Source organism: Ambystoma mexicanum, chromosome 11 (genome assembly GCF_040938575.1).
Source record: "Ambystoma mexicanum isolate Mex_15411 chromosome 11, UKY_AmexF1_1, whole genome shotgun sequence".
Classification (NCBI taxonomy): Eukaryota; Metazoa; Chordata; class Amphibia; order Caudata; family Ambystomatidae; genus Ambystoma; species Ambystoma mexicanum.
The window spans coordinates 6,966,611-6,988,541 of record NC_090934.1 but is presented as its reverse complement, the minus strand read 5'-3'; the positions used below and the strand labels follow the sequence as shown (position 1 = coordinate 6,988,541).

General features: G+C 50.3%; 1 protein-coding gene across 1 annotated transcript in view; it reads right to left on the bottom strand.

Moving 5' to 3' along the window:
• Positions 1–342: 342 nt before the first annotated feature.
• Positions 343–21,931, bottom strand: part of HMGCL (3-hydroxy-3-methylglutaryl-CoA lyase) — a 215,342-nt gene continuing 193,753 nt past the window's right edge. Inside the window, exons 7-9 of the mRNA XM_069622384.1 lie at positions 15,168–15,356; positions 2,502–2,627; positions 343–2,031 (exon numbers count right to left, since the gene is read on the bottom strand). Of these exons, the coding sequence (XP_069478485.1) occupies positions 1,930–2,031; positions 2,502–2,627; positions 15,168–15,356 (417 nt within the window). The 3' untranslated portion in view covers positions 343–1,929. The remainder of the gene's footprint in view (positions 2,032–2,501; positions 2,628–15,167; positions 15,357–21,931) is intronic.

Sequence of the window (21,931 nt, the reverse complement as noted above, 5' to 3'; positions counted from 1 at the left end):
TTCGGCAAAATCAATTCATCATACACCAATGCGATCCCAAAAGAAAATTGCTTTCTATGTCCTGATGAGGGCAGGGCGTTGGTAGGAGAAATTCCATCAAACCAGGCTCGAAACTCGAGTCGACATGACAAGTTCCTTCTTAGGGTCTTGATTGTATTTTGGTTCACACAAATACGTACGGTAATTGAATATATTAGAGCAATCCGACAATATAGGCCAATATTCTATTAAACAATCGATGCATTTTTTGAATGTCGATTGATATGAATGTGTTGATATATGAGATCACAGTATGGTGTGTTGCTTTTACACAATGGAATTGTACAAGCTCAGTGCTGAATGTATTTTTTCATTAAGGTTTTAATGATTGTCAACCAATGATTGTCATTTTAGTACACAGTCTTTATATATGATTAGGATGTTGATAAAAGAAAAAAGAAAATAAGAATAAAATAATAAAACAGTAATGACAAAATTCAGTTTCTGAAATCAATTTTAACAAGAAGGTATTGTATTCAAATTGCTTATAAATAATACTAATGACAGTTAACAGGAACTACTTTTGTCTCCCCAGGGAAACTGGTGCCTTGCAAGCATACATATGTGACATTAACTTTGAGTGTTTGAGAATGTAAATCCAGAAGACTTTAGACATGTCAAACTATACTAGATCATATATAAGGGACAAGAAGTTAACAGGTGGACCTCATGTGAACGCTGTGTACTCTCTCCTCTTTCCCCAGTGGTGGGTCTTGTCTACTGTGTGATGCCTGACACAGAGGAGCTGCTTTTAGCTCCTGCTAACCAAATATTCATTCCAACTCTGAGTTGTAGATTGGTTCCATAGTGTGTCAAGTGGGGGTCCAGGACACTTGACTAATGCGATCTCCGAGAGCCATGGAAGGTATCGCAGTTCCTCACAGCACAAGCAGCTGCTTACTGTGAACTGCAGGGTGTAGCACAACAGCTTTGCTCTTGAAGGCATTCGAAGCAACGTTTACAAACAGAAGGTCAGTGAAGCACATTTCATCCATTAATTTGGTGATAAACACGTATGGGGAGGGCTGTCCAGCCAGTAAACGCCCACAGTCATGCAAAGCCCATTAACAGACAGCTGCAATCAGTTACCCGCTGCAAAGACAATGCCAATGGGTTGATTGCTATCAAACTCTGCAAAATGTTGAGGGAGGTAAAGGGTATCTAAAATAAAGGTTTCCTTTGGTCAAAAGCTGGCCCCATTTGAGCAACATTTTGTAACAACAAAACATTCCCAAAGCAAAATGGCAGCCATGGAAATACAAAAAGAGCTCAAACAAGAGTTCCCATTCAATTACCATGGTGACCCACGAACCTGCGGACGGAAAACTCAGGTATGACTTCATTAACTTAAATTAAAAAACAGTCAGTGTTCTTGCAGGAGAGGAGCTGAAGGTGAGATGGTGCCATCAGAAAGAGCAGGATGTGGGAGTCAAACCAACAAATAAGTTCAGAACCTGGGTTTATAATTACATAACCTTTCTTCATAACATTAATTTCATAGGAATTTTAAATGTAGGACCAAACTGCAGACCATGATCATTGAAAACACACAGGGGCCAGTTTCGCACCCCCGAATCTGCCACAGCACTCTTCTGAAAATCTCATTATTCACAAACCCACAAACTGAACCCTCCTTTCGTCCAAGTTGTGCTGCACGTGTCACTTGGAAGGTTGAAGGTTAGATTTATTTTGTTGCCCATTCAGAAACCCAGAGACATCCGCCCCGTCCAGCAGGAGTTGGTCCTCCACTCTCTGAAGCACCTAGTCCCACTCCGAAGACTGAAGACGATTGGTCAGTCCCTAGCTGTGGACCCAGAGCAGCCTGGGCTTTTGGGGCCAGGTTCAGTGAATGGTGCTGTGATGTGCTTCGCAGGACATGCGGTTCAGACTTCAGAGTTTGGAGGTGGCCTGGGCCACCTTAGAACCGCTCTTCCTGTTCAGAGATCTGCAGATAAATGATCCAGCGTCTAGAACCTTCTGCAGATCCACGCCCTTTTCAGGAGAAGAAAACAAACAATTAGAGGCGAGAAAAACACATGCTTACATTCCGTTTAGAAATAGGATGTGAAGGGCAACTGTGCTACATGCAGACTCGTGCAGTGTATGCAAAGCTCAGACACACTGCAAGCTAGTAGCTTGGGCCATGTCTCAAATGCTGTGTACAGGGGTGTTATTATCACTCCACGCCTATGGTCTACACACTACAATGAGATACAAGGCCCATGAGCAAAAGCGGCCGCACAGGGAGTGACCAAGCCCCATGGAACGGAAGTGTGCGCGTGTGGGGGAAGTGCAAGCGAGAGTGGTCTCAGTGTGGTGGTCTATAGCCTGTGTGTTATTAGCCGCTTGCAAGCATGCCAGTACTCAGTGTGTGTGCATTAGAGGATGAAACTGTGGACACCCACATCTACACCAATACTACTAGCGCATGCTTGGACCAAGATGGGAGCAGTTCCACTCACAGTGCGTATTCCGAGCCCGTGGAGCATATACACGACATCCTCGGTCGCCACGTTGCCGGACGCCCCGCGTGCGTATGGACAGCCGCCGAGGCCAGCCACAGAGGAGTCCACCACACTCACGCCCATCTGTAAGACAAAGAGGTAGAGTGACACATGAGGGGACAGAGACCAGCGTAACGGAAAAGTCCCCCAACAGAGACCAGAGTAACAGAACAGTCCCCCAACAGAGACCAGAGTAACAGAACAGTCCTCCAACAGAGACCAGAGTAACAGAACAGTCCTCCAACAGAGACCAGAGTAACGGAACAGTCCTCCAACAGAGACCAGCGTAACAGAAAAGTCCCCCAACAGAGTCCTCCAACAGAGACCAGCGTAACAGAAAAGTCCCCCAACAGAGACCAGAGTAACGGAAAAGTCCCCCAACAGAGACCAGCGTAACAGAAAAGTCCCCCAACAGAGACCAGCGTAACAGAAAAGTCCCCCAACAGAGACCAGCGTAACAGAAAAGTCCCCCAACAGAGACCAGCGTAACGGAAAAGTCCTCCAACAGAGACCAGCGTAACGGAAAAGTCCTCCAACAGAGACCAGCATAACGGAAAAGTCCTTCAACAGAGACCAGAGTAACGGAAAAGTCCTCCAACAGAGACCAGAGTAACAGAACAGTCCTCCAACAGAGACCAGAGTAACAGAACAGTCCTCCAACAGAGACCAGAGTAACAGAACAGTCCTCCAACAGAGACCAGCGTAACGGAAAAGTTCCCCAACAGAGACCAGAGTAACAGAACAGTCCTCCAACAGAGACCAGAGTAACAGAACAGTCCTCCAACAGAGACCAGAGTAACAGAACAGTCCTCCAACAGAGACCAGAGTAACAGAACAGTCCACCAACAGAGACCAGAGTAACGGAAAAGTCCCCCAACAGAGACCAGAGTAACAGAACAGTCCTCCAACAGAGACCAGCGTAACAGAACAGTCCTCCAACAGAGACCAGGGTAACGGAAAAGTCCCCCAACAGAGACCAGGGTAACGGAACAGTCCTCCAAGAGAGACCAGAGTAACAGAACAGTCCTCCAACAGAGACCAGGGTAACGGAAAAGTCCTCCAACAGAGACCAGAGTAACAGAAAAGTCCTGCAAGAGAGACCAGAGCAGAAAAGTCCTGCAAGAGAGACCAGACTAACAGAAAAATCCACCAACAGAGGCCAGATTAACAGAAAAGTCCTTCAGCAGAGACCAGAGTAACAGAAAAGACCTCCAACAGAGACCAGAGTAACAGAACAGTCCTCCAACAGAGACTAGAGTAACGGAAAAGTCCCCCAACAGAGACCAGATTAACAGAAAAAAAGTCGTAAAGTCCTCCAACAGAGATCATAGTAAAATAAAAGTCCTTCAACAGACTAACAGAACGGTCCTCCAACAGAGAACAGAGTAACAGAAAAGCCCTCCAACTGTTAGGCAGAATTACATGCAGTACCCTTTTGGAACACCACACACAATTAAGACTACAAGTGACAGTACAAATTCACCTTTGGTACAAGCCTGTACTACACAGTAAAGGTAGTAGCGATGGCTAAGCAGCCAGACTTATCTCAAGAGTAAGTGAGCAGTATCAAATAGTTACACAAAGGACAGCAATTACTATGATTAAGGCAAACACCGACTCAAGGTTTTCAAGTAAAAGAATATACATTTATTTCACTCTTGAGTTGTATAACATTTCGCTATTCTAAGCACTTTAAAAATCACTCTCTTAATGCACCACACCACTTCCCTTAAATTTCAGACAAGTTAAGCTCACAAAATGAAGTGGGAGCAAAATGGCACTCCAGCAATTTAAAAGGGAGGGAGAGACAGAAGTTAACAGAAATTGAATCACCCCAACAGGTAAGTACTCAGGGCAATCGAACAAGAGAGAATACAATGGTAAAATCAGATAGAAAAGGCTTAGGACCAAAGTCAACGGTTCAGAAGTCTTTTGCTCAAGATTAAACAGTTCAGTGTAGTTCGCGGTAAAGTTCGTGGCATGGTTTCCGGATGAGGTTGGTTGGTAGAAAAGTTAGTTCAAAGAGAAGAGAAGGACAAGCCCACAGATTGGAGAAAGATTTCAAACACTTTCACCGCGGCTGAACGAAACGAACAACCGGATTTGCACAGTACCTTAAAACAGAGAGGGAGCTGTAGCTGAGGCAGAAGTTCCTGGTAGTTCCTGCAGGCTCACGGTTCCTGAAGCAACTGTTGGACTGACAAGAAGTAGGAAGACTGGAGGGTCCTGCACTACCCAGGGAAGAAACCAGCAGCAGAGCAAAGCAACAAATAAAAGGTGTGCTCCTTAAAACCCAAGCAGGGTCCGACCTCCCTGGCTATACGGCCCACTTTAGCTCTGTACAGTGAATTCGACCAGAGGAGGGGTCCTGGCTTGCAGTTTGGGTGAACTGGTTGGTCCCACCAGCTCAAGGGTTGACGTTTCCTGGAGGATCTTCTCTGTCGTCGGATTCTGACGATTCGGACCTGCAGCAGGGCTTCACCGGGCAGTTCAGTCGTGGTAGGGGTCCTCTTCCGTCAGTTCCTCGTAGGTTCTTTCGTTCAAGTGGTGACTCTGCTCTTCCAGTCCCAGAGACCTGCTTATTATGCAGTTTTCCCCCATTCACACAGCCTGGCTGTCAATCACACAGCAGGGTGGCTGTCCTGGCAAGGACAGTCGCCCAGCCAATCAAACAGGAGTGCGACTTGGGTTACCAAGAGAACCCATGGCAGGGGTCCTAAAACCCCTCCCTCACATCCTACCCAGACTCTCAGACGCCTAAAGGAGGGCTTCTGTGTGGAAGCCTGCGAAAAGGCGATGAACAAAGGGATCAAACCTGGTTTGGCGTGCAGAGTGAAACACGAGAAAGACATTTACAAAAAGAAATGGCGAATAAACCCAGCCAGAACCGTAATAAATTATATATGGTCAAGCGGGTTTATGTTTGTGGCTACTATAATAGCCTAAAACAATACCATGGTTATTTAAGATAACCGCGGTATAAGAAATAGGGTAGATACCACTGCCACCAGCCAAGTCTTAGTGTAAAGGGAGCGAAACAATGCTCCAAGAGACAGACAAAAGAGATAAGAATTAACCCTTTCCAATACTCCATGGAAGATGGGGTGTACTGGGTCTGTGGTAAAAGTGACAAATGGAGTCGGTGGGAAGTGTAAAAGCCAACCCTGTGTTACTGCACTGAAGGTACTGTGTAACACACATGGAAGAAATTGGTGTCATGGAGTAGGTGAGGCTCCAGTGCCCAAGATCACACAAAAAGTAGAAATACACATAGCAAAACACATGTAAGAGTGGGAAAAAAGGCTCACACACTTACCAGGTGAAAAAAATAAATCCTAGAAATCCAGCAAAGCTGCAGAGGGACTCAGTAGGTAAGGGAAATCAACCGTTTATGAGAATTCTCCCTAACACCAACAGAGACCAGAGTAACAGACCAGTCCTCCAACAGAGACCAAAGTAACAGAAAAGCCCTCCAACAGAGACCAGAGTAACAGAAAGGTCCTCCAACAGAGACCAGAGTAACAGAAAAGCCCTCCAACAGAGTAACAGAAAAGTCCTCCAACAGAGACCAGATTGACGGAAAAGTCCCCCAACAGAGACCAGAGTAACAGACCAGTCCTCCAACAGAGTAACAGAAAAGTCCTCCAACAGAGACCAGAGTAACAGAAAAGCCCTCCAACAGAGTAACAGAAAAGTCCTCCAACAGAGACCAGATTTACGGAAAAGTCCCCCAACAGAGACCAGAGTAACAGACCAGTCCTCCAACAGAGACAAGAATAACAGAAAAGTCATCCAAGAGAGACCAGAGTAACGGAAAAGACCTCCAACAGGGACCAGAGCAACGGAAAAGTCCTACAACAGAGACCACAGTAACAGAAAAGTCCTCCAACAGAGACCAAAGTAACAGAAAAGCCCTCCAACAGAGTAACAGAAAAGTCCTCCAATAGAGACCAGAGTAACAGAAAAGTCCTCCAACAGAGACCAGAGTAACAGAAAAGTCCTCCAACAGAGACCAGAGTAACAGAAATGGAAAATCTCATAGTCTACATCCAATTTTTTTATTAGGTGTTGCGAGCCCACAACCATGAGCTCTGTCTTGCCTTTGTTAAGAGCTAGATTATTCTGGATCATCCAGTATGCCACAATGGCAAATACCTTTATTGAGACGATGTTCATCATACTCATGGTTACTAGTGAGGGGTATCAGACACTGAGAATCACCTGCATAGGTAGTACATTCTATGCCATTAAAATCAAGGTATCGGAAGAAGGGTACAGTACAAATATTACATATACAGGGCAATAAACAGGCTCCTTGAGGAACCCCAAATTTTAAAATAATTGGGGGTTAGGGGGGGGTTAACTCTGCTTCACCAGAGAAAACCCTACATTCCCTATCACGAAGAAAAGATGAGAGCCACATGGATGCCCGGCTGGAGATGTTTGCTACCTCCTTCAACCTGGGGATCAAGATGGTGTGATCCACCAGGTTGAAGGCTGCTGAGAGATTTAGTAACATTAGCACGGATGGCAAGCCTCTGTCCATATGATCCACCAATCTCAACTTCAATTGTAATAGGGATGCTTCAGTGCCGAACCCCTGTCTGAAGCCGAATTGGTGGGAATGGAGGATGGGATGAGCGTTCAAGTGGGCAGTTAGCTGTATATAGGCTACTCAGTAGATAATTGTAGTGTGAAGGAAGTTGCATTTCCCTCAGGTGCATTAGCCTGCTGAGCTAACCATATTACATATTAGGCCCTACATATATGGCTGCATTAACAGCTAAGACTAATACCTTATTCGAAGTGTGTACTAAATGCTGAAATAGAACTTTATAAATGGATTAGTAATGATTTAGTAGCGCCTACATACCAAGCATAGTGAGCTACATTGAACGTGCAGGTGTCAAAAGGGTGGAAGGTTACATTCATAGCTTGCAAAGGCAGGGCAGAGGCCCAAGTTTAGTAGCTAATAGAGACCTGTATTTGAGTGCTTAAAGCATTATAGCGCTTAGATAGCCAGTCTTGTAGTATCAAGACACTAGCTAGCAGAGTGCAGGCCCGGTAAAGTTTCTCACTAGGGGTTAATGCAATGCATATTATTCCAGCTTCTCCTGGAATACCATGGCTCTGCCATACTGCTGCTTCGACCCTAGCAGTTCATACACCCAGGGCTCCACTCATAGACTGAACCCTCGGCAAGCCACTGCCCAAGCATTCCCCGAGAGACGCCCTAGCAGTTCATACACCCAGGGCTCCACTCATAGACTGAACCCTCGGCAAGCCACTGCCCAAGTGTTCCCACAGAGATGCCCTAGCAGTTCATACACCCAGGGCTCCACTCATAGACTGAACTCTCGCCAAGCCACTGCCCAAGCATTCCACCGGAGACGCCTTAGCAGTTCATACACCCAGGGCTCCACTCAGACAACCCTCGACAAGCCACTGCCCAAGCATTCCCCCAGAGACGCCCTAGCAGTTCATACACCCAGGGCTTCACTCATAGACTGAACTCTCGCCAAGCCACTGCCCAAGCATTTCTACAGGGATGCCCTAGCAGTTCATACACCCAGGGCTCCACGCCTAAACTGAACCCTCGGCAAGCCACTACCCAGGCATTCCCCCAGAGACGCCCTAGCAGTTCATACACCCAGGGCTCCACTCATAGATTGAACCCTCGCCAAGCCACTGCCCAAGCATTTCTACAGGGACGCCTTAGCAGTTCATACACCCAGGGCTCCACTCATAGATTGAACCCTCAGCAAGCCACTACCCAAGCATTCTCCCAGAGACGCCCTAGCAGTTCATACACCCAGGGCTCCACTCAGACTGAATCCTCAGCAAGCCACTACCCAGGCATTCCCCCAGAGACGCCCTAGCAGTTCATACACCCAGGGCTCCACTCAGACTGAACTCTCGCCAAGCCACTGCCCAAGCATTCCCCCAGAGACACCATAGCAGTTCATACACCCAGGGCTCCACTCATAGATTGAACCCTCAGCAAGCCACTGCCCAAGCATTCTCCCAGACACGCCCTAGCAGTTCATACACCCAGGGCTCCACTCAGACTGAATCCTCAGCAAGCCACTACCCAGGCATTCCCGCAGAGACGCCCTAGCAGTTCATACACCCAAGCCTCCACTCATAGACTGAACCCTCGGCAAGCCACTGCCCAAGCATTCCCTGAGAGACGCCCTAGCAGTTCATACACCCAGGGCTCCACTCAGACTGAACCCTCGGCAAGCCACTGCCCAAGCATTCCCACAGAGATGCCCTAACAGTTCATACACCCAGGGCTCCACTCAGACTGAACTCTCACCAAGCCACTGCCCAAGCATTCCACCGGAGACGCCTTAGCAGTTCATACACCCAGGGCTCCACTCAGACAACCCTCGACAAGCCACTGCCCAGGCATTCCCCCAGGGACGCATTAGCAGTTCATACACCCAGGGCTCCACTCATAGACTGAACCCTCGGCAAGCCACGGCCCAAGCATTCCCACAGAGATGCCCTAACAGTTCATACACCCAGGGCTCCACTCATAGACTGAACTCTCGCCAAGACACTGCCCAAGCATTCCCCCAGAGACGCCCTAGCAGTTCATACACCCAGGCCTCCACTCCTAGACTGAACTCTCGCCAAGCCACTGCCCAAGCATTCCCCCAGAGATCAATGTCACAGAGATCCTGCTCAGTCTCATATCGTACCTCCAAGATTCCACTGACGGATCATACCCTCGGCGAGCCACTGTCCAGTCACACCCGTCAAAGTCATCCCAAAGAAATTGAAGTGACACACACCTGCAAGGGGCCCTTTCAAACTGGTATCCCCCCCATGTTCCTACCACTCGCTGCTTGCAGAGGTGTTCATTTCACTGTCTCACATTGCCAGTCAGTATGTCTCCGATAGGTTTTTGAACATGTGCCACAAGGATCTGGGAATTGCATATGTGGGATGGGAGCACTGGGGAGATTCCACTCATAACAATAAGCTCGGAGCTAAGGGCTATGTTATGATATGATGTGGCATTTATAACGCGCCTGTACACAAGTGTTTCTATGTGTGACAAGACAAGGAGGGGGAAACAAAGGGAGGACAAAATAATGATCTTACTAGGCCTTGTGTCATTCAGATCGCGCAAGTGAAGATAGAAGGCGAGAAGTGCCAGCGGGGATGGGGAAGTGCAGTTACCTCACAAGTGCAGCCAGTGGGTGGCTCATAAGTGCAGAGAGAAGGGACAGTAGGGTTGCAGATACAGCCCCTTAAGTGCTGGGGACCCCGGGGGCCGTGCAAGGGCAACTTGACATGCAGGAGCCTGGGCCCGAGATCAGAGGATGACCAGTGCATGGAGCAGTCAGGTGCATCAGCAGGGGAGAGGAAGAGAGAAAGCAGAAGCGAAAAGGAAGGTCTTGAGTTGCTTCCGGAACCAGAGGTGGTTCTGCTCAAGTTTGAGAGTGGCGGGGAGGCTATTCTAGAGGGAGGCCCCAGCCAAGGAGATAGATCTGCCCCCAACTCACTGCTTGGAGAAGCGACTGACCCTCAGAGAGTTGGAGGTGGATGAGCAGAGAGCTCGAGAAGTAAGATGTTTTGGAAGAGAAAGTTCGAGGTAGAGCGTTCCCAGGCCCCAGAAAGCCTTGTGGACAATGCAGAGGGTCTTTAAGTTGATCCTTGCAGTCCCAGGGAGCCAGTGATGAGGCCAAGGACAAGTCTTGCAGTACTGTTCTGGATAAATTGTAAAGGGCGAAGAGTAGAGGCAGGAAGATTTAGAAAGAGGCTGTTGCAATAGTCCAGCCTAGAGAGGACGAGAGCTCTGGAGACAGTGAGCTTCTGGGGGAAAATTAGAAAAGGAAGAATACCTCTGAGGAGGTGCAGCTGATAGTTTGACTTCTTAGAGGCGTCAGAGATGTGAGGAGAGAAGGAGAGGGTGGAGTTGAAGATGAGACCAAGGTTCTTAGCCTCACAGGAAGGAGTAGGAAGAGGGCCCAGAGTGGGTGGCAGGAGAGAGAGAGGAAAGGAGGGAGCGAGTGTCCCAATGAGGAGGATCTAAGTCTTATTGGCATTAAGTCCGAGATCATTGGCGGCACACCATCCCTGATTTGCGGCCAGGCAGTCTCGTATGAGAGAAGAAGCAGGGGTGTCTGAGGGGAGCCTGAAAGAGAGCCGAGTATCATCCGCATAACATTGAAAATTGGAGCAGAAAGTATCGATGCAGTGGGCAAAAGGCACCAGGTAGTGGTTGAAGAGCTAGCGAAAGAGGTTAGACCCCTGGGGAACAACACAAGTAGAGAGAGATATAGAAGAGAGGAAAGACCCCAGTTGGACCTGAGAAGGTCGGTCGGTGAGAAAGGAGGTCAACCAGGCCAGGGCCTGATCAGTAATACAAAGGTTGCTGCGGAAACAATTGAGCAGGATGGCATGGTTGACTGTCAAAAGCAGAGGATAGATTCAGGAGAATGATGACAGAAAGGAGATTAGAGTCAAGATTGGAGAGCAAGTCTTCACAGGTGTTCGGGAGAGTAGTTTCCGTGCTTCTGCCAGCTCTGAAGCCAGACTGGTGGTCATGAAGGCAACCAACAGATTCAGTATGTAGATTAAGCTGGGAGATGGCCAGCTTTTCCAAGCGTTCGACCAGAAAAGGAGTGATGGAGATCGGGTGACAGTTAGCCGGAGTGGAAGGATCGGCCGATGGCTTCTTTAGAAAGGGGTGCACAAGAGTGCTTAAGGGGGGAAAGTTGCTAGGGAAAAGTTCCAGTGGCAAAGGAATTATTGCATAAATTAGCCAAGGCTGGAGCAAGGGTGTCGATGCGGTCCTTGATGGTTCTGGATGAGCAGGGGAGAACCTGCTTCGCCAAGACTTTCAAAGATCGGATTTGTCTAGAAACATTGTCAGGGGTGAACAGGGAAAATGAGGAGGAAAGACGGCCTAAGGCAGGCCAGGAGTGGTAGAGGAGGAGGAAGAGAGGGTGGACTGGATGTCCTGAATTTTAGTAGTGAAATGAGAGGTCAAGTCCGTACAGAGGGCATGGGAGGGAACAGGAGATGTAGAGACTGCAGCAGGATTGGCCAGCTCCTTGCAGATTTCGAAAAGTTTGGCCGAGTTGTTAGATGGTGCAGAGATGCAGGATTGGATGTAGACTCTCTTTTTAGAGAGGACAGAGAGTCTGTACTGCCTTTGGAGCAGGCAGCAGGCCAGTTTGTCAGTGGGTGCGCCTGATGCCCTCCACTTCCTCTCCGTAGCCCTACACTTGTCGCAGAGGTTGCAAAAGAGTCATGAAGAAGGGCTAGTAGCATCCAGTTAAATGTTCAAGTCTCCGAGGAGGAGAAGTTGAGAGGTAGAGCAAAGAAACGAGGAAGAGAGGTCAGCACACTCAGAGAGGAAGAGGGTGACCTGGCCAGGTGGCCTGTAGATAGCGACCACAGTGAGAGAGATGCCAGGAGAGATGGAGAGCTTGCAGACCAGGCATTCAAAGGAGGAGGAGTGCTGCATTGGAATGATAGAAGCAGGGATCCACTCTGTGAAAATTAAGGCTACACCCCCACCGGGATGGTTGGTTCTGGGTTCAGAGTGGATCTTGTAGCCATCGGAAAGTGGTGAGTCCAAACTCGTGATAGAGCTGGCCATGAACCAAGTCTCGGTGAGACTGAGTACATCCAAATCAAGCTCTTCCAGGAGACGGCAGATGTCAGAGGAGTGTTTGACAGTTGAATGAGAGTTGAGAGTAGCAATGTAGAGAAGGTTGCCACATTTGAAGGACTTCTGGGGAGGGGTATAGGCCAGAGGTACACCCTGCAGAAGTGTTGGAGGTGCCCGAGAATGGGCAGAGGAGGAAGGAAGAGAAGGCAGAGTAGTCAGAGAGGGAGAAGATAGTGCCAGAGGGGAGGCAGGGGAGGTAGGCAACAGGGTGGCCAGAGAAGCAACAAGGGGTGCCGAAGAGGTGGCAGAGGAAGGAGGTGGCAGAGGAGACAGGGACGGGTAAAGAAGGGACAGCAGGAGAGGAAAGGAAGTTGATGAGGCTCGGGAAGCATCTATCAAAGAGGAGGAAATTGGCCTTAGGGCCCTGGACCAAGACGGTGCCATTTAAGTAGACATTAATGATGGTCGTAGAGGAGTGGAAGGGGGCCAGGAGGGCCTCCCAACGGGTGCCACCATTAATAGGAGAAGAGGAAAAAGAAGAGCGAGAACAGAGACCATATGAGGGGTCCATAGGACTGGAGAGGAAACGACAAAGAGGATGTCGGTAAGGGTCTGTCTGGAGGAAGCACTGGTATAGGTATTGGCGATAGGAAGGCATGGGTTGGAGACCAGGATGTCCCTTTTGATTTTCCCCCTGCCAGACGTAGTGAGGGGGACAGGATAGTCGATAGAAAAGCAGTTAGAAAAGAAGGGGGGTGGGGAGAAGGGAGTCCAGTTAGGGGGGGTTGCGCAGGAGGGGGCAGACAGGAGGGAGGCACAGGGGAACACACGAAAGGGAGAAGGGGCACATCGAAGAACAAGAACAACAGACCTAGAGCACAATAGGGAACCTGGAAGTAGAAAATGCAGATGCAATACAGGACCAAAAGCAAAACACAGAGGTCAGCAGGGAACCTAGACGTGAAGAATGCAGGCAATTGCAATGTGATGCCACAAACCGTGGATAGCAACATAATATCAAGAACCGTAGAGGCACAGAACACAACAGAAACCTAGAAGAAGAATGCAGGCAATGCAAAGTAATTCCAGAAGAACCGTGGAGCACGAGACAGTGTCAGAATAGTATACAATCGATCAAAGAGGGAAAGGCTGAGATGTGAGAGAAAGGAAGGGAAACACGGGGGGGAGGCGGAACAGATCCGACTTTCCTAAAAGGGGAAAAAAAGGCTACTTTTTTAGCACAGCACAATACAACACACCCACATACGACTTACCTGATCAGTTGCAGCAGGTCGACGGTTGCAGGCTAGGTGCTAACACGGCGGACACTGGCAGACACCACTGGAGCTGTCCTTGGCTGAGGGGCTGCCATGGCAGGGGGTGCCTTGGGTGGCCAATTTAAAAGGCTACGCCAACCAATGGGAGCCCGGTGGGAGGGAGGGAGGGCCAACAAACAAGGAAGCAACCAGGACAAAGGGAGGGGGGAGCAGGCACACACGTGGTGCGTTAATTGAAAGCAGCAGCTGGTGAAGAGAAACAGCTGATTGATATCTACAGTGTCCGATCATACACATCCCTGGGAGCCACAGTCAGATCCTACCACAGTCCCATGAAAGCTACAGTGAGCCACGGTTAGTTCCCAACAACCCCTCTCCCAGTGAGCAACCGCCCTATCATACCCCATTACACCATTGTCCCATAAAACCCAAAGTGATTCACTGTCGGCTTTAACACCCCCGTCCCTCAGTGAGTAAACGTCCTATCATACCCCCATTACGCCACAGTCCCATGAAACCCACAAGGAGCCACGGTCAGATCCCAACACCCCCCCCTCCCCGAGTGAGCAACCCTCCTATCAAACCCCATTGCACCAAGGTGCCATTAACCCCACAGTGAGCCACAGTTAGTTCTTAAACCTCCCACCCCCGGTGAGCAACCGTCCTATCATGCCCCCGTTGCACAACAGTCCCATGAAACCCACAGTGAGCCACGGTCAGTTCACAACAAAGAGCCACCGTCACTGTGAGATCTAACCCCACACCCTGTGTGCCAAAGTTCAATAATACCCCTAGGGCAGCCAGAGTTTTTCATAACATACAGAGTGCCATCAGATTATACCCCCATGGTGCCACCATCACTCCACCATGTCTCTTGATCTCCCCAGAGCATGAAAGGAGGGGGGGGGCATCTGGGAGGAGGAGGCTCATGGAGACAAAAGGCTATTACTGCTGACAAGTCCAGCAGGGTCTAGCGGTACCCCCTCCCTCGGTGTGTGGTCAAGGCAAGGGTAACAATCTTAGCTCGGCAAAGCTCATTTGTTCCCACCACTACGCAATACGCAAAGGATGGTGGGGCTAGTTTTAAGTACGGAATAACCCCCCACACACTTTGGTTGTCACGGCATGGCGTCAGCATTGGAGTGTCCCATTATGTAAGTGCGCAATGGTTAGAGACGGCACCCTCCGCATTCAGTTGTCAGATTAAAGCCTTGGTATCAAACATTATACACAGTGTATTAAATCAGAAATATTTGTATTCATTTTTCTTCGAATTGGTTAGGTAAGTAGGCACATTTAAAAACCATAGATGGGGTGGGGCAAGGGGATAGGATAAGGTAGGGGGGAATTGTGGGGGGGATCTCCCCCCACATAAAAAAACAGAATAAAAACAAATGAGAAGATTTCTCCTTTAGAGGAAGTGGATTCGGTGAAATTACAGACATTCCTGCTAATTGCCTCTGCATTCACCTCTGCATTCCTGCTAATCGCCTCTGCATGTTACTGCCTGAGATTACACGCGCAAGGTGCAGAGTCTGCTTACACCCTCAGCATCACTGCTCAGCACTATGTTCAGTGCACAGACTGTGCTACAATCCTACTCATGATATCACCTTGCGTTCCTTCTCCTGCCACCATGAGGGCAAGGATGCTTGATCCCTGTGAAATGCAGCCTCAGCCTTGAAACACAGAGACAGAATGAGCGACTCTTACCTGTAAAGCCACCAGGATGTTGGCAAGCGCCTGGCCGTATGTATCATGGCAGTGGACAGCCAGCGCCCCCACTGGCACCTCATGTATGACTGTTGCAAGCATCTCCTGCATGTCGCCAGGTGTACCAATGCCGATGGTATCACCCAGTGAGATCTCGTAGCAGCCCATCGAGTACATCTTCTTAGCCACCTAGAGGGCAAGAAAACACAATTCTGCAACGTCCATTTTTCACAATCCTCTACAAAATATTCCGAGCATCACAACTGTTTGAAAGTGTCATTTTATTATAAAAGGGGCAGGAATGGCGCCCTCCAACCTCCAGCAGTAACTCTTGTACCCATATCCACACTAATCTCTTGCCCTCCTCGTCCTACGCAATAGATGTGCTCAGCAAACATCAGGTCCACAAGCACCACTGGCGCTGCAAGAGGACTCACCAACATCAGGTCCACAAGCACCACTGGCGCTGCAAGAGGACTCACCAACATCAGGTCCACAAGCACCACTGGCGCTGCAAGAGGACTCACTGACATCAGGTCCACAAGCATCACTAGCGCTCCAAGAGGACTCACTGACATCAGGCCCAAAGCACCACTGGCGCTGCAAGAGGACTCACTGACATCAGGTCCACAAGCACCAGTAGCGCTCCAAGAGGACTCACTGACATCAGGTCCACAAGCACCACTGGTGCTGCAAGAGGACTCACTGACATCAGGTCCACAAGCACCACTGGCGCTGCAAGAGGACTCCCTGACATCAGGTCCACAAGCACCACCTGCGCTCCAAGAGGACTCACTGGCATCAGGCCCAAAGCACCACTAGCGCTCCAAGAGGACTCACTGACATCAGGCCCACAAGCACCACTAGCACTGCAAGAGGACTCACTGACATCAGGTCCACAAGCACCACTAGCGCTCCCTGACATCAGGACCACAAGCACCACTGGCGCTGCAAGAGGACTCACCAACATCAGGTCCACAAGCACCACTGGCGCTGCAAGAGGACTCACCAACATCAGGCCCACAAGCACCACTGGCCCTGCAAGAGGCCTCACTGACATCAGGTCCACAAGCACCACTGGCGCTGCAAGAGGACTCACTGACATCAGGTCCACAAGCACCACTAGCGCTCCAAGAGGACTCACTGACATCAGGCCCAAAGCACCACTGGCGCTGCAAGAGGACTCACTGACATCAGGTCCACAAGCACCAGTAGCGCTCCAAGAGGACTCACTGACATCAGGTCCACAAGCACCATTGGTGCTGCAAGAGGACTCACTGACATCAGGTCCACAAGCACCACTGGTGCTGCAAGAGGACTCACTGACATCAGGTCCACAAGAACCACTGGCGCTGCAAGAGGACTCCCTGACATCAGGTCCACAAGCACCACCTGCGCTCCAAGAGGACTCACTGGCATCAGGCCCAAAGCACCACTAGCGCTCCAAGAGGACTCACTGACATAAGGTCCACAAGCACCACTGGCGCTGCAAGAGGACTCACTGACATCAGGCCCACAAGCACCACTAGCACTGCAAGAGGACTCACTGACATCAGGTCCACAAGCACCACTAGCGCTCCCTGACATCAGGACCACAAGCACCACTAGCCCTGCAAGAGGACTCACTGACATCAGGCCCACAAGCACCACTAGCGCTCCAAGAGGACTCACTGACATCAGGACCACAAGCACCACTAGCCCTGCAAGAGGACTCACTGACATCAGGCCCACAAGCACCACTAGCGCTCCAAGAGGCCTCCCTGACATCAGGTCCACAAGCACCACTAGCGCTCCAAGAGGCCTCACTGACATCAGGTTCACAAGCACCACTAGCGCTCCCTGACATCAGGACCACAAGCACCACTAGCCCTGCAAGAGGACTCACTGACATCAGGCCCACAAGCACCACTAGCGCTCCAAGAGGACTCACTGACATCAGGTCCACAAGCACCACTAGCACTGCAAGAGGACTCACTGACATCAGGTCCACAAGCACCACTAGCGCTCCCTGACATCAGGACCACAAGCACCACTGGCGCTGCAAGAGGACTCACCAACATCAGGTCCACAAGCACCACTGGCGCTGCAAGAGGACTCACCAACATCAGGCCCACAAGCACCACTGGCCCTGCAAGAGGCCTCACTGACATCAGGTCCACAAGCACCACTGGCGCTGCAAGAGGACTCACTGACATCAGGTCCACAAGCACCACTAGCGCTGCAAGAGGACTCACTGACATCAGGCCCAAAGCACCACTGGCGCTGCAAGAGGACTCACTGACATCAGGTCCACAAGCACCAGTAGCGCTCCAAGAGGACTCACTGACATCAGGTCCACAAGCACCATTGGTGCTGCAAGAGGACTCACTGACATCAGGTCCACAAGCACCACTGGTGCTGCAAGAGAACTCACTGACATCAGGTCCCCAAGAACCACTGGCGCTGCAAGAGGACTCCCTGACATCAGGTCCACAAGCACCACCTGCGCTCCAAGAGGACTCACTGGCATCAGGCCCAAAGCACCACTAGCGCTCCAAGAGGACTCACTGACATAAGGTCCACAAGCACCACTGGCGCTGCAAGAGGACTCACTGACATCAGGCCCACAAGCACCACTAGCACTGCAAGAGGACTCACTGACATCAGGTCCACAAGCACCACTAGCGCTCCCTGACATCAGGACCACAAGCACCACTAGCCCTGCAAGAGGACTCACTGACATCAGGCCCACAAGCACCACTAGCGCTCCAAGAGGACTCACTGACATCAGGTCCACAAGCACCACTGGCGCTGCAAGAGGACTCACTGACATCAGGCCCACAAGCACCACTAGCACTCCAAGAGGACTCACTGACATCAGACCCACAAGCACCACTAGCACTCCAAGAGGACTCACTGACATCAGGTCCACAAGCACCACTGGCGCTGCAAGAGGACTCACTGACATCAGGCCCACAAGCACCACTAGCACTCCAAGAGGACTCACTGACATCAGGACCACAAGCACCACTAGCCCTGCAAGAGGACTCACTGACATCAGGCCCACAAGCACCACTAGCGCTCCAAGAGGCCTCCCTGACATCAGGACCACAAGCACCACTAGCCCTGCAAGAGGACTCACTGACATCAGGCCCACAAGCACCACTAGCGCTCCAAGAGGCCTCACTGACATCAGGACCACAAGCACCACTAGCCCTACAAGAGGACTCACTGACATCAGGCCCACAAGCACCAATAGCGCTCCAAGAGGACTCACTGACATCAGGTCCACAAGCACCACTGGCGCTGCAAGAGGACTCACTGACATCAGGCCCACAAGCACCACTAGCACTCCAAGAGGACTCACTGACATCAGGTCCACAAGCACCACTAGCGCTCCAAGAGGACTCACTGACATCAGACCCACAAGCACCACTGGCGCTGCAAAAGGACTCACCGATATCAGATCCACAAGCACCACTGGCGCTGCAAAAGGCCTCACTGACATCAGGCCCACAAGCACCACTAGCGCTCCAAGAGGACTCACTGACATCAGGTCCACAAGCACCACTGGCGCTGCAAGAGGACTCACTGACATCAGGCCCACAAGCACCACTAGCACTCCAAGAGGACTCACTGGCATCAGGCCCAAAGCACCACTAGCGCTCCAAGAGGACTCACCGACATAAGGTCCACAAGCACCACTGGCGCTGCAAGAGGACTCACTGACATCAGGCCCACAAGCACCACTAGCACTGCAAGAGGACTCACTGACATCAGGTCCACAAGCACCACTAGCGCTCCCTGACATCAGGACCACAAGCACCACTAGCCCTGCAAGAGGACTCACTGACATCAGGCCCACAAGCACCACTAGCGCTCCAAGAGGACTCACTGACATCAGGTCCACAAGCACCACTGGCGCTGCAAGAGGACTCACTGACATCAGGCCCACAAGCACCACTAGCACTCCAAGAGGACTCACTGACATCAGTTCCACAAGCACCACTAGCGCTCCAAGAGGACTCACTGACATCAGACCCACAAGCACCACTAGCGCTCCAAGAGGACTCACTGACATCAGGTCCACAAGCACCACTGGCGCTGCAAGAGAACTCACTGACATCAGGCCCACAAGCACCACTAGCACTGCAAGAGGACTCACTGACATCAGGTCCACAAGCACCACTAGTGCTCCCTGACATCAGGACCACAAGCACCACTAGCCCTGCAAGAGGACTCACTGACATCAGGCCCACAAGCACCACTAGCGCTCCAAGAGGACTCACCTGCATCAGGTCCACAAGCACCACTGGCGCTGCAAGAGGACTCACCGACATCAGGCCCACAAGCACCACTAGCACTCCAAGAGGACTCACTGACATCAGGTCCACAAGCACCACTAGCGCTCCAAGAGGACTCACTGACATCAGACCCACAAGCACCACTAGCGCTCCAAGAGGACTCACTGACATCAGGTCCACAAGCACCACTGGCGCTGCAAGAGGACTCACTGACATCAGGCCCACAAGCACCACTAGCACTCCAAGAGGCCTCACTGACATCAGGTCCACAAGCACCACTAGCGCTCCAAGAGGCCTCACTGACATCAGGTGTACAAGCACCACTATCGCTGCAAGAGGCCTCCCTGACATCAGGTCCACAAGCACCACTAGCGCTCCAAGAGGCCTGACTGACATCAGGTTCACAAGCACCACTAGCGCTCCAAGAGGACTCACTGACATCAGGTTCACAAGCACCACTAGCACTGCAAGAGGACTCACTGACATCAGGTCCACAAGCACCACTAGCGCTCCCTGACATCAGACCCACAAGCACCACTGGCGCTGCAAAAGGACTCACCGATATCAGGTCCACAAGCACCACTGGCGCTGCAAAAGGCCTCACTGACATCAGGTCCACAAGCAACACTAGCGCTCCAAGAGGACTCACTGACATCAGGTCCACAAGCACCACTGGCGCTGCAAGAGGACTCACTGACATCAGGCCCACAAGCACCACTAGCACTCCAAGAGGACTCACTGGCATCAGGCCCAAAGCACCACTAGCGCTCCAAGAGGACTCACTGACATAAGGTCCACAAGCACCACTGGCGCTGCAAGAGGACTCACTGACATCAGGCCCACAAGCACCACTAGCACTGCAAGAGGACTCACTGACATCAGGTCCACAAGCACCACTAGCGCTCCCTGACATCAGGACCACAAGCACCACTAGCCCTGCAAGAGGACTCACTGACATCAGGCCCACAAGCACCACTAGCGCTCCAAGAGGACTCACTGACATCGGGTCCACAAGCACAACTGGCGCTGCAAGAGGACTCACTGACATCAGGCCCACAAGCACCACTAGCACTCCAAGAGGACTCACTGACATCAGTTCCACAAGCACCACTAGCGCTCCAAGAGGACTCACTGACATCAGACCCACAAGCACCACTAGCGCTCCAAGAGGACTCACTGACATCAGGTCCACAAGCACCACTGGTGCTGCAAGAGGACTCACTGACATCAGGCCCACAAGCACCACTGGCGCTGCAAGAGGACTCACTGCCACCCATCAAAAGGTGGTGCACTATGACAATTCAGAGTCACTTTTTGGCAGGAAAATTAAAAGTGTATTTTATTAATGACTGAAAGAAACAGTCCTGTACTTTCAACGAAAAAGCAAAGCGGGCCCTGAAAAACCACTGTATTTCAAGGACTCAAGGCTGATGTTTAGAAAATGCAACATGTGAGTCCATTTCAGCCCAGGGCAAATGGTGGGGCTCTGGGCGGAATTCACAAAGGCCTCCCTCTCTGCCAACCTAGTTTGTGCATCCTGGCGGTTTACAACTGCAACAAAATGTGTCCTGCTAAGAGGTGTTGGAAACAGATTTTCCCTGGACCTACTGTCTCTGAGGGGAGTTCTGAGCAGGCCAGATGCCCTGGCTGGTGCATGGCCAAAGTAGGAGTGAGGTGTGAACACAGGGGCTATAATTAAGGCTGAATTCTGGAGAAAGAATACAGGAAAATAGAAGCTTTTCAGATAAGAGGACAGGATGCCAGATGTGTGCAGTGTGTAGCAAATGCACCCCCATTTACAATCTGCAACCTAGACCTCAAACAACAAAGAGACTAATCAAACAGGCTGGCCCAGAGAGACACATGTCCAGGAGGAAGTGAAGCTCATATGTTCACATATGTTAATGTGAATGTTATGAAGATTCCCTTTGTATAAATGGATTGTCACAATTGTGGCTTTTCCTCAGAAACTTACCATTCACACTGTATACATGTATGTTTTATTGTTTAGATAATTTCAAGGCAATTCTCCTCCACCTGCTACTTAGGGAATTATATGGGCAAGCTAACATGTGTTCCGGGCTGCTTTTTAAGATATCCCGAACGTGAGAGTTGTCGTGCTGGTGGAGTTACATGTTCCTAACTGTTATGCTTTTTGTAAAAACAGCCGTAAATTGCCAAACAGCAATGCAAAATGGCATGGAAAACAAAGTCCACGCTGCAAACAACTTAGTATGTTGTTCACATTAAGATTATTTATAAAAAGTTCATATCTTGCAAAATAAGTCACGGAGAGTATCTCTAATATTCATAATACAGTTTTTATGTATGCAATAAATGAAAAAAGGAGGGTATAGTATTGTTATTTTATTAAAGGATATGGACGAAACACAAAAAGCATATCTGCAGGGATTGGTTGAGACAAATACTAAGTCAATAAAGTGAACAGAGTAGATGCAAGGACACAAATGACAAGAAAAA